Raw genomic sequence first — 12,536 nt, forward strand, 5'->3', positions numbered from 1 at the left:
TTGTTGTGGTATGTGAGCAAACTGTAAAACCAAATCTAGGCGCTTGTCTCAGAGTATATTGAAAGTGCATTTTTGGTTAGGGGGTGACTTCCCCTCGCTGGCTCTGTCAATGGAGGTGTTGAATATTCCTCCTGTTTATACAAGCATACAGTCTAATATTTAATCAGTTTTTGTGCTGAGGTCTTCATCATGCAATAGTGCCTCAAATATACAACGGAAGACATGTACAAAGTTGAGAAACACAAATGTAAACTTTTTAATTTATTTGGCATGACTGATATTTTCAACAGAATTGTTATTCAAGTGGGTTGCAGTTAAAATGACTTTTTAACACACAAATCAAAAACCACATACCACCATACACTCCTTCAAGGCCAAGTCATCTCTTTCAGCTAAAGGAGATTAAAAAAGGCCAAACTTGAGTTTTCAGCAATTTAAGGCTGTGTGCAGCAGGGCAAGTCTGGGGAATACCAAATATAAGGTTTGGGTCACTGTACCACACAGGACCCAGCCTTTCATTGATTTATAAGTATAGCAGAGAAACTCCCCAAAAAATGTTTACTTAGGTGATGTTTCCTTGATGCCTGCTCTGACGACACAATAGATTGAAGAAATTAGTTGCCCATTCTTTTACAGTGCCGTAATTATATAAGCGTAAAAATCTAATTTTAAGAAATTGTTATCAAAGTAATTTGAAAAGGTAATGCATGTGTTACTACATAATCATTTATCTAAAATATTATGTATTGTAAAGTACACACAGACTTCTCATTGTAAAAAAGGATTAAATCAAAATGTATAATCAAGTCGAGTGTTTACATATAATAGGTAAAGACCACTTGCATCTGGAATTAAATGGATTATAAAATATTCAATGCCAAATGTTTCTTTTGGATCATAAATACCAAACCAAGCATCTTTAGTCTGCAGTACAGAATGGCATTGAGCTGCAAAGATACAAGGGAATATGTATGGTGTATATTTTAAAAAAGTGAACAAAATTGCACTTCTTAATTTAACCTTTATCACCTGTTATACATGTCATGGCAGATTACCTGTTAAGAAACCTATGACATTCCACCAGAACCCATTTATTATCGGGTAGTGGTGGGGGGGCAATCCATCTGTTTGAGAAGACAAAGACTTCCACACAGAGGAAGTGCAACTTTAGTTCTCAAGTGCTAGACTCTGTAGGTTTCCATCACGTGTCATCCAGTCAGCAGATTAACTATGACTTATAAAACAGGTGTCCATCAAATGCAATATTTTATATTAAATTCAACCAGCTGACCCTGTAGCCCTTAAGGACATAAGGTGCACAGACCCCATATGATGTCACCAAAGGCACGAGGCAAACGACAGAACTAGTCATTCCAATAACCACCAGGCACTGAAAGAATCCTGCGAGAGTGGTTTGGATAAAATATGTAGGCACTCTCCTCAGGTAGGCATCTGCCCTGCAGCAGAGGCATATATATACCTTTCCACAACACTACCCCACAAGCATGTTCATACAGCCCATGCAACATTAGTAACTGTTAGGGTTGCAGCTCCTGTTGCGGTATTAGTCATACATACTTTCCATTACACCTAGATAAGTTAACACAGTTAGCCTCAAATGAGTAGCATCACTGCTGACATCTGGTACCTTCAAAACACATACGTACCTACATGAGGGAGGTAACGCTAAACAGTAGAAGATTTTTATGACATCCTAATGTGTAGCATTAATCAGCACATAGATTTCTGTGACAATATAAGATGGAATGCGTTTTCCTTGTGGTTTCTGTTTGACTTCAGACAAAAAAAAGAGAGTTTATTACACATAAGCAGGTAAGCAGACAGAAGTTTGACTTTTGGGGGAAGGGGTCTCAATAATCACTCATAAAATTATTGCTTCCAAACTTCTTCCAACAACAGCAATACAAATGGAAGATTCATCTTTGGGATCTGTTTACCTAGCAGACACAGACATCCAAATCTGTATTCAATCTGAGACAATCAGGACTTTGTTTTAACAAGAAAGCATTGTGTGCAATGGCAAGCTCAAGGCTTTACAGAGTAAGAGAGAGAGGAGTGTGAGTAACTGAAAGAGCAATAGGAGACAGACTGATCTAATCAGTGTGCCTGTGTTTGGGGTAACAGTGTCATACATACACCCACCCTTGCATCTCTCATTCCAGTAAGGCTAGTTCAGCTGATGTCCTGCGACCCCAGGTTATGAGCCACGTTAGATGCAAACTGTATATCTTATTGACAGCTCTAATGCAATAAGACAATAACTATAATGGCACAGGGGATTAACAAAATGTTTAACACGGTAGATATTGATTGACACAAAATTCCTGTGATTCACATCAAATTAAAACAAGGGCAAAGTTAACAGAAAACATTCAACACACAAGACTGGCCTGATGAAGGAGAAAAGCAAAGCAGATGTAATCTTCTTAAACATGTAGCTGTAACATGTCACTTAAGGCAGCTGAGAAGACCATCGAAATCCCTTGGCTTCTTCATTTTGGTTCTTGATTTCAGAGGTACAAAAAAAATCCATAGGAAGGTTGATGGCATCAATTAAAACCATATCTTAGTTGAGAGGACCTCTTGACAATCAATTAATATAGAAGCCAGGCAAAGCTACATTGGTGAGGGTTAGGACGTGGAAGGCCTATTGGGAGCCAAAATGGCCTAGCCAATCATTTGAGTCTCTTCCCCCTGTCCCCCTGCAGTCTAGGCGCAAAGTTATAACAGAACACACTTCTTGTCATTCTTCTTGGTAACGGGGTAGAGCACAGCTCGCACAGCCTCTGCAAACACCTCCCTCACACCTTCCTGCATCAGAGCTGAGCACTCCAGGTATTTGACAGCACCAATCTGCTTGGCTAAGGCATTGCCCTGCTGTTGGGTGGTGGGGGTCAGGCCGTGCTCCTTCAACTTCTTTACCGCCTCCGTATCTCCACGCAGATCCTGCTTGGTGCCCACCAGCAGCACTGGAACTCCGGGGCAGTGGTGGGATACCTCTGGGTGCCACTTGTGCCGTACGTTGGCATGAGAGGAGGGGCTGCCGATGGAGAAGCAGATGATGAAGACGTTGGTCTGGGGGTAGGAGAGAGTGCGCAGGCGGTCGTATTCCTCCTGGCCTGCCGTGTCCCACAGGTTGAGACTGATGGCGCGGCCGTCCACACTTATCTGGGCGCTGTAGTTGTCGAACACGGTGGGAATGTACTCCTCTGGGAAGGCATTGGTGGTGTAGGAGATGAGCAGGCAAGTCTTACCCACAGCGCCATCACCCACCACCACACACTTTATGGTCTGCATGCTTCCCTCAGCCACACTGGCGACTAGGGTGCCTGAAACAAGTGAGTCAAGAAAGGGAAGAAATATGACCATAAGTTCTGACAGTGAACTCAAAGGATAAAAACAAAATGTTTTTCAACACTTATTTTCAACGTGGTCCTTAATGTAAAGAGGCAGAGATGGTTTACCAACACACAGTAAGATAAAAACACATAACTAGAACATTCGCAAGAATATAGCTAAATGCATGCAACAAATAGCCAAATATTAACGTTACCTTGATAAAGTTACTTGCTCAGCTAGCTACTTCGTTAGCAAACAAGATAGCTAGTTCACTTTATTTCTCGTTAGCTAGAAGAAAGTTATACTATTTACTTTGCGAGTTAAGTAGACAAACACAATAGTATAATTGAATGAAATTAACATGGTTATGTACAGGAAGGACAGCCGACTGTTTTAACTAGCTATCCGGCAGGAAAACCAGATAGCAAGCTAGTTGGCTCAAAGTTATCTAACTAGCCACCTAGCACGCGCTTGTTTCCGTAGCTAGATAACGTTAGCTAGCTATGAACTTTAGCTAGCGTTAGCCACAGCTACACGCTAAACTAAACGCTAGGTTGTAAAATTGTCCGAGGATAAGAATAACTTGTTGGAAATCATCTGTAACCAGGCTAAATTAAGAACACAACTCACGATGAATTTAGTAGGGAAGTTGAAATGTTCCATTAACTGAGCTGAAAGTCAGGTTATTTTGATAAATTACCCCACCACTTCTTGTCTCGCGCCCTCCTCCCTTCGTTGTTGTAGCAAGTATTTCATCCGGGGATTCTTGCCCAAATTGTATTGTGTTCTGGTTGTTGTAGTAGATAGCTGCCACACTACAGTCTGTGTACAGTGGAGGAGTCAGTTATTTAACAAAAGCCACACAGGTAACAGACCAAATTACATTTTCGTAGTTGTATTGTTTTGTGTAGAGTTGGAACTAGCATGAATACAAGGTACGAAATATAGAAACTTTCAATGCATTTTCAATTAATCAAGTCACCTACAAGCACACAAACCCCATCAAAGTGGGTTTTATTCCTGACCAGATCCTTCTCTGTTCATCATCCCCACCTCATCCATTCACGCCATATTCAAGCATCTTGTTGAATATACCACCTCATCAATACATACTTTTTCCTTTATTTTGCAACATTTTATTATTACAGGTAAATTCACCAGACCCATTGGGTGTTCTTTTATTACCTACCTCATAATATTAATCACATTTTCAGTAGTAAATCATTATACAAATAGATGCATCTATTAAATTAGCTGAATAAAAAAAACAGCATACAGAGTGATGAGCAAACATTTCCAACTATTTCATTACCTTGAATAATATGTCTAGCATAGTAATAGAATATTCTACTTTCAAACTTTCACCACAGTTCTCACCTCAGTTCAACATAATTCAGGGTAGCCTACTCAGCTAAAGCCAAGGAAGTGTGATATTACTAATACTTGTAATTTTCTTGAATCCCAATTGGAATCTGTTCATATTAGATCTGAGGGTTTTTATGTACGTCTGGGTCATAGACCGAGTGGGTGTGGGTGGCCTCACTTCCACATGGATAGTGGAGTTGGGAGCTTCGACCTGTGGCCAGGCAGCTTTTTAAGTGGGGTTTTTGTTACTGTGGACGGCTGCTCCTGTCCTTATTCGCAGCAGCAATGACAGCACAGTGTATGACCTTGGCACTGGTGGTCACAGAGCTCTGAAGGGCACGGCAGGGTATAGAGGTATGACAGTCAGGGTGCAGGGGCAGCCGCTTGGACACACACAGAGCTGACTCCATCACTGGCTACACTTTGACTTCCATCTCCCACCACTTTAGCTTTGTTTTCATCTGCTTCTTCTCCTCTGCCTTTTCCCTCGCATTATAATTTGCCATCTTCCTCTCCATGTCCTTCTCTTTCTCATTGACCTACCTTTTTCCCTCTCTTCCTTATGCTTTACCTTCTCTCTTTCCCTCTCACTCCCTCCCATGATCTCTCCCTCCATCTCTCTTTCCTGCTCCTTTATCTTCTCCTTCGGTTTATCTTTTTCTAGTAGTTGACAAAGTGGATTCTCTTTTTGTCTGCTCATTCAGATAAATAATTTTCTCCCCAACAATCGCTTCCTGTCTGACCTCAGTATAATCTCTGGAGGTGGATGGAATTGGGGAACGCATTGAGTCTCCGAGAGGGAGAAGTGAGGACCATGTGGAGGCTGCCTCTGACCTGCCCTGCATTTTGGGGATGGCAGAGGCTGTGGAAGTGGGGATGGCAGAATCAGTAGAGGAAAGGGTGGAAGTGGGGCTAGCAGAGGGTGTGGACGCCCTGCTCCTGGGCAGAGTTTTTCTCTGCAGCCCAGAAGCTGGTGTACATAACTTTTTGCTTGCATGTTATCCCCCTGGACCTGGGGTGCTGCCGCTCTGTGGACCTGGGGTGCTGCCGCTCTGTGGACCTGGGGTGCTGCCGCTCTGTGGACCTGGGGTGCTGCCGCTCTGTGGACCTGGGGTGCTGCCGCTCTGTGGACCTGGGGTGCTGCCGCTCTGTGGACCTGGGGTGCTGCCACTCTGTGGACCCGGGGTGCTGCCGCTGTCCTGCTCCTGCTTGTCCCTCAACTGTGAGTAGCAGTGGGCACTCTCCAGAGATGACTGTGGGCTGTCCACCGGAGGTGTGGTCTCCTGGGCAGGCATACTGTTGATGGGGTCAGAGGGGGGAGCAGCCACAGTCTGCTGAGACTTTGTCTGGGGTGGTGGTCCCATCTCCAGTGATGAACAGGTGGCTATGGAGCAACATCTCCCTGTCCTGTCCCAGTCCCTCTCCATCCTCCCCCCTCTGCTCACTTCTGTTCCTGAAGCTCCCTCTTTGCATTCTAATGAAACACAATCAGAAGTGTAATCAAATTAGAATAATAATTTAGGGCAAATAAAAGTACATCGATGGAGGTCTTGCCAACCAGCACACATGCATTATTGTAGCAAAATAATATTCATTCATATCAATGGGAGAAGTGAAAATATGGTTGAACTCAAAACAGATGCTTCTAGTTGCTGACTTCTAAAAATGTCTGAAAGCGAACGTTGAAGGAGTAAAAGATGCTGCAGGCCTCCTCCAGCTTGAACGTGACATCATCCTCACAGAAGAAGTCCACCAGGTCCTGTTGGGCCTGCAGTAGAGCTTCCACCTCTGCCTCCTCCAGCCTCCCCTCAGTGCTCTAACAACAGACCACAACAAAAGTCTTGCAAACTACCTTTCATAACTTATGATTGTTAGTCCAAATTCCAATCAAATTACTTACAATGTAAATTCATTTCTGAAACATTGAAATGGCAGTCTTGCGGCCTTACTTTGAGATATTATAAATTATTTTTCAGGAAGCACTTACCTACAGAAAGGATTTGCTGAACCTCGGCAAGACGGAGCTGCTCTTCCTCCCGGGGAAGGACTGCCCGTTCCATGATCTCGCCATCACGGTTGACAACTCCATTGTGTCCTCCTCCCAGAGCGCTAAGAACCTTGGCGTGATCCTGGACAACACCCTGTCGTTCTCAACTAACATCAAGGCGGTGGCCCGTTCCTGTAGGTTCATGCTCTACAACATCCGCAGAGTACGACCCTGCCTCACACAGGAAGCGGCGCAGGTCCTAATCCAGGCACTTGTCATCTCCCGTCTGGACTACTGCAACTCGCTGTTGGCTGGGCTCCCTGCCTGTGCCATTAAACCCCTACAACTCATCCAGAACGCCGCAGCCCGTCTGGTGTTCAACCTTCCCAAGTTCTCTCACGTCACCCCGCTCCTCCGCTCTCTCCACTGGCTTCCAGTTGAAGCTCGCATCCGCTACAAGACCATGGTGCTTGCCTACGGAGCTGTGAGGGGAACGGCACCTCAGTACCTCCAGGCTCTGATCAGGCCCTACACCCAAACAAGGGCACTGCGTTCATCCACCTCTGGCCTGCTCGCCTCCCTACCACTGAGGAAGTACAGTTCCCGCTCAGCCCAGTCAAAACTGTTCGCTGCTCTGGCCCCCAATGGTGGAACAAACTCCCTCACGACGCCAGGACAGCGGAGTCAATCACCACCTTCCGGAGACACCTGAAACCCCACCTCTTTAAGGAATACCTAGGATAGGATAAGTAATCCTTCTCACCCCCCTTTAAGATTTAGATGCACTATTGTAAAGTGACTATTCTACTGGATGTCATAAGGTGAATGCACCAATTTGTAAGTCGCTCTGGATAAGAGCGTCTGCTAAATGACTTAAATGTAAATGTAAATGTAAATTTGATTTGCTGTTGGAGAGCAGATTGTCTGAATTCTCATCTCTAGTGCAGTTAGTCTGCTGTGCAGCTGAGACAGATGCCCATGCACCACATCCACAGACAGTCTGATGGGTGAGAGAGAACCGCAAGAGGTGAGATTAGTCTGTAAAGGGACCTAACATTGCTATTAACAATGGACTGAATGAGTGAATTAATGGATGAAGGAATGGCTCAATAAACCAACCCACCCACATAATTGATTACTTTACATCTGTTTTTGAGCTGGGTAAACCCATCAAACATGCGAAAACTGTTACAGTCGTGGCCAAAAACATTGGCATCCTAGCACTTTTTTCACATAATGCACATTTTCATCCAGAAAACAAAAAAGTGGTATCCACGTATGTCTTTGGTTTGCATTTGAACAAAACAAAAAAAATCGTAATAACATACCAAATGTTAGCATATTACACAAAGAAATTCTAAAACGGCACGGACAATGTTATTGGCACCTTCTAGAAGTAGTTTGAAATAATTATATTTCAAGCAGGTAATGCTCCTTTACTTTGGAATTGAACTCACATATGGTGAGTTGCAGGTGCCTACAATTTATAAATAACTAATTCAACCAGCTTTAACAGAGGAAAGGACTCATTCTCCTGTTTTGCGGCACTGTATGCTGCAATGAGCATGGAGAAAATAATTATATGAGGTCAGACACAAGATTGTAGCCAAGCATGGACAATCTCAAGGCTATAAGTCCATCTATAGAGACCGTGATGTTCCTGTTTCCACTGTATGTAATTATCAAGAAGTTTAAGGCCCATGGCACTGTAGCCAACCTCCTTGGACATGGCAGCAATAGAAAACTTGATGGAAGGATTGTTTGAATGGTGGAGAAAGCACCTCGCTCAACTGCCACACAGACCTTCAGACACAAGTTACGACAATTAACTCGCACCATCCATCACCAACTCATTGAATAGGGGTTATATGGTAGGACTCCCAGGAGGACCCCACTGCTGAGAGAGAGACTTAAAAAAGCTTGACTGCAATTTGCTAAAACACATCTGAACATGTCAAAATCCTTCTGGGAGAATGTCATGTGGACAGGTGAGACCAAATTAGAGATTTTTGGTAAAGCACACCATCTCCATGTTTACAGAAAACAAAATGAAACTTTCAATGAAAAGAACACCTTCCCTACAGTCAAACATGGAAGTTTGGGGATGTTTTTTAGGGTTGCTTTGCTGCCTCTGGCACTGGGTGCCTTGAACGTGTGTATGGCATCATGAAACCAAGAGAATACCAAGGCATTTTGGAGCGCAATGTCGGACCCAGTGTCAGAACGCTGGGTCTCCGTCAAAGGTCATGGGTCTTCCAGCAGGATAATGACCCCAAACACACTTCAAAAAGGACTCAGGAATGTTTCAAGACAAAATGCTGGACTGTTCTGAAGTGGCCAGCAATTTGGAGAAGGCACCCTTAAAATCTGGGAGAATTGGAGCAGTTTGGACAAGAGGAGTGGGCCAAACTTCCAGTACAGTAAAGGAAGCTCATCGATGGCTGTAGGAAGGGCTTGATTGCAGTTATTTTGACTAAAGGCTGTGCTCTACCAAATTAAGTCCAGGGTGCCAATCATTTTGTCAATACAATTTCTGTTTATTTTCTCAATTAAATAGATATATTAAGTTCTGAATCAAAAACAAAGTTTCTGTAATATTAACAGTGAAATAAATAATTGTGGAGACCAAATACTTTGGTCAATTTCAACTTATATTTAGGGAAAATTGTGAGTTACTTGAAAAGTGCGAGGGTGCCAATATTTTTGACCACAACTGTATAATGCTGATTATTTTCTGTTTTAAGCATGTGGGAACTATGTCAGCAACTGGTCATGAAGCACTCATAACATCCTAAGTATGTCACTGACCTGGAGGCTGGACCCACATGGCTCAGCTTGAGGGCAAAGGACAGCAGTGTTATGTCTTTCCTAATGGCTTCCTTAGAGGGGACAGACATTATTATTTCCTTTCTGAGAGACCCAAGCAGGATGGCTGTAAGAGTCGAGGCTGGCTCTAACCTTTCGGGGGCCCTAAGCGAGATAATTTGCCCATCTCGCGACAAATTATTTAAGTGGCCCCTCTCTTGACAGCGGAGATAAACATTTACATTTCCTGAAATTCTACATATTTTGCCATGAGGCAGAGAGAAAGATTTTGCAATTTTACAACAATTTGAATGCAATTCTACTCATTTTATAATGGAGCAGAGTGAAAACATTTGCAGTTTTACAGCTTATTTCCTGGAATTCTACACATTTTGCCATGGGGTGGAGACATTTCTTTACAGTTTTAAATGCCTACAAGAGAGAATTCACTTTTTTTCTTCAGCTGAAAGACAATGTCCATAGTTTGCCCATGATGTTGCAAAATGATTTAAAATAAGTCATTGTTTTAGTCAAAGTATGATATATTTGGGATTGAAGTGGGAAATTAAAGTGGTAACTTTGGATATTATCCGTGCCAATGCCGCGTGTTTCACCTATGCTATGACATGCTAATACTTTTCAGTCTACGTTTCTTTTCAGGACAGTTTCATTTGAATGTTACCACCCACCAGCATGGCATTGTTTATTAATCAGAAACACCTGCAAAGTTCTTCCTGTTCGCGAGTCTCGACTGAACTATATAATAATCTTCGGCTGAGCCAAACAGCTTTTCGTGGAAACCTACACTTGGTCACCTGAGTCATGGAACAAATTAAAACAGGGGGTGCAAACTTATGTTTTTTTGTTGTTGTTCCCCCCTAGCAAATTATCATAATCCATTGGATAATTTGTCAAGTTTCACTTATTTTTGAGCTAGTCTGTATTAAATAATATATATGACAATTTTATAAATGGTAAAATTGTGAGTGATATCATTGCATTTTGGAACCCAGCTCCCCAAGAAGGTTTTGAACACACTCCACTGCTTTGATCGGTGCAGCTAGAAATCACAAGTGTCTATCCTATCATGATGGCACCTGCAATAGAAAATGTGTTTATCTATTTTGTGCGGTTGTTACATTTGTGTTGGTGTTTCGTGTCCAATGCGCTGAGGGTGTTGTTACATATAGTATAATTTGCGGCGTACATCAAGAGCAAAGTCATTGTAGCCATCACTTCCCCTAGCTGTGAGAACCATGGCATGAGCACAGGCTGACGTGGCATTGCTGTAACGCAGCCTGCCAGAAGCCTACCAAAGGTTGCACTGTGTCCATTACAATGTAGAATCTAGTCCAAACCGTTCAATAGATAAGCTATCCATATTACCAGAGCTTAATTTTATTATTTTGATGTGAAGCCACAATATATAGAAAATGCCAAAACTTTGGAGATAACAATAGATGGCAAAATAAAATATTTTCCATATCCATCTGTGGTGAAGATTTCCCTAAATACTTATGACAAATCCATCTCCAGAACCAGCCACAGCCTAGCCAGCTGGCTAATCTTTTGAATACAGTGTAGCAACAACATAACATTAGCTAGATAGATAAGGTTAGCATGCTAGCTAGCTACACTGACAGCTGTCAGTGCCCTTTTTCTTGTTATTTCTCCACTCCACGTGGAAATCCACAACATTCCAACCCCCAATTCGTGATTATGTATTAGCAGCCTACATCATTCTTTGGACGTGAAACCTAAACGAGAAATTACGCTATAGGACAGGAATTACGCCAAACTAGGGCCGGCATTGCCCTCTGGTGTGGGCCTCTGAAGCTAAATTCCCGACAACTCAAAAAACAATTCATGACTTATGCCATGTTAAAATGACATCGGAGTGAGAATGACTAACAAAATCAATGGGGGCCCGCTGGAGGTCAGGGCTCCTGGGCGCATCCCCTGCGTGCCCAGTCAGCATTCGGCCATGATTACTACAAGTTTAGATAGCTGGCTAGACTAACTACCAATCAAAGATTTGACATGGCTAATTTTCAGCTAATTGAGTGACTGACATAATGAGAGAAATTGCTGATGCACAACCAAATTTTGAAATTGCACCCCGACTGAGTTTGGGGAGGGTTGGGGGCCTAACCGACTGCTTATGTCGCATATTGTCACGATCGTCGTAGTGAGGAGACCAAGGCTCAGCGTAATGTGAATACATGATACTTTTAATAAAGATAGGCTCTAAACAAACTATACAAAATAACAAAACGAATGTGACGCTATGATACAAAAGTGCAAATACAGGCAACTAGACAAAGATAATAACCCACGAAATACCCAAAGAATATGGTTGCCTAAATATGGTTCCCAATTAGACAACGATAAACATTGTACATATTCCATCTGTAAATAGCCCACCCAATTTACCTACCTCATCCCCATAATGTTTTTATTTATGTACTTTTCTGCTCTTTTGCACACCAGTATCTCTACCTGCACATGATCATCTGATCATTTATCACTCCAGTGTTAATCTGCTAAATTGTAATTATTCGCTCCTATGGCCTATTTATTGCCTACCTCCTCATGCCTTTTGCACACAATGTATATAGACTCTTTTTTTCTTCTGTGTTATTGACTTGTTTATTGTTTAGTCCATGTAAAACTCTGTGTTGTTGTCTGTTCACAACAGTTCTTGTCTGTTTATCTGTTTATCTTGGCCAGGTCGCAGTTGTAAATGAGAACTTGTTCTCAATTAGCCTAGCTGGTTAAATAAATGTGAAATAAAAAATTAAAAAATAGAAATCCTGTGACTTCCTCCTGTTGTCACATTCTGACCTTTATTTCCTTTGTTTTGTCATTATTTAGTATGGTCAGGGCGTGAGTTGGGTGCGCAGTCTATGTTTGTTTTTCTATGTTTTGGGGTATTTCTATGTTTCGGCCTAGTATGGTTCTCAATCAGAGGCAGGTGTCATTAGTTGTCTCTGATTGAGAATCATACTTAGGTAGCCTG

The 12,536-nt window shown here is 42.5% G+C and overlaps 1 protein-coding gene across 6 annotated transcripts in view; it reads right to left on the reverse strand.

Annotated features, from left to right (window-relative positions):
* Window positions 1–248: 248 nt before the first annotated feature.
* The window catches only part of LOC118391256 (rho-related GTP-binding protein RhoG-like), a 36,164-nt gene continuing 23,876 nt past the window's right edge, over window positions 249–12,536 (reverse strand). The window contains exons 1-3 of one of the 6 annotated variants that reach the window (XM_035782454.2): window positions 4,347–4,472; window positions 4,066–4,182; window positions 249–3,350 (exon numbers count right to left, since the gene is read on the reverse strand). In XM_035782454.2, coding sequence (XP_035638347.1) covers window positions 2,743–3,318 — 576 coding nt within the window. In that variant the 5' untranslated portion in view covers window positions 3,319–3,350; window positions 4,066–4,182; window positions 4,347–4,472 and the 3' untranslated portion in view covers window positions 249–2,742. Of the gene's footprint in view, window positions 3,351–3,574; window positions 3,942–3,990; window positions 4,183–4,346; window positions 4,473–12,536 lie in introns of those variants that run through there. The other 5 variants (XM_035782453.2, XM_035782451.2, XM_052457967.1 and 2 more) reach the window with 5 other exon arrangements.

The sequence above is a fragment of the Oncorhynchus keta genome, chromosome 12 (assembly GCF_023373465.1).
Source record: "Oncorhynchus keta strain PuntledgeMale-10-30-2019 chromosome 12, Oket_V2, whole genome shotgun sequence".
Lineage (NCBI taxonomy): Eukaryota > Metazoa > Chordata > Actinopteri > Salmoniformes > Salmonidae > Oncorhynchus > Oncorhynchus keta.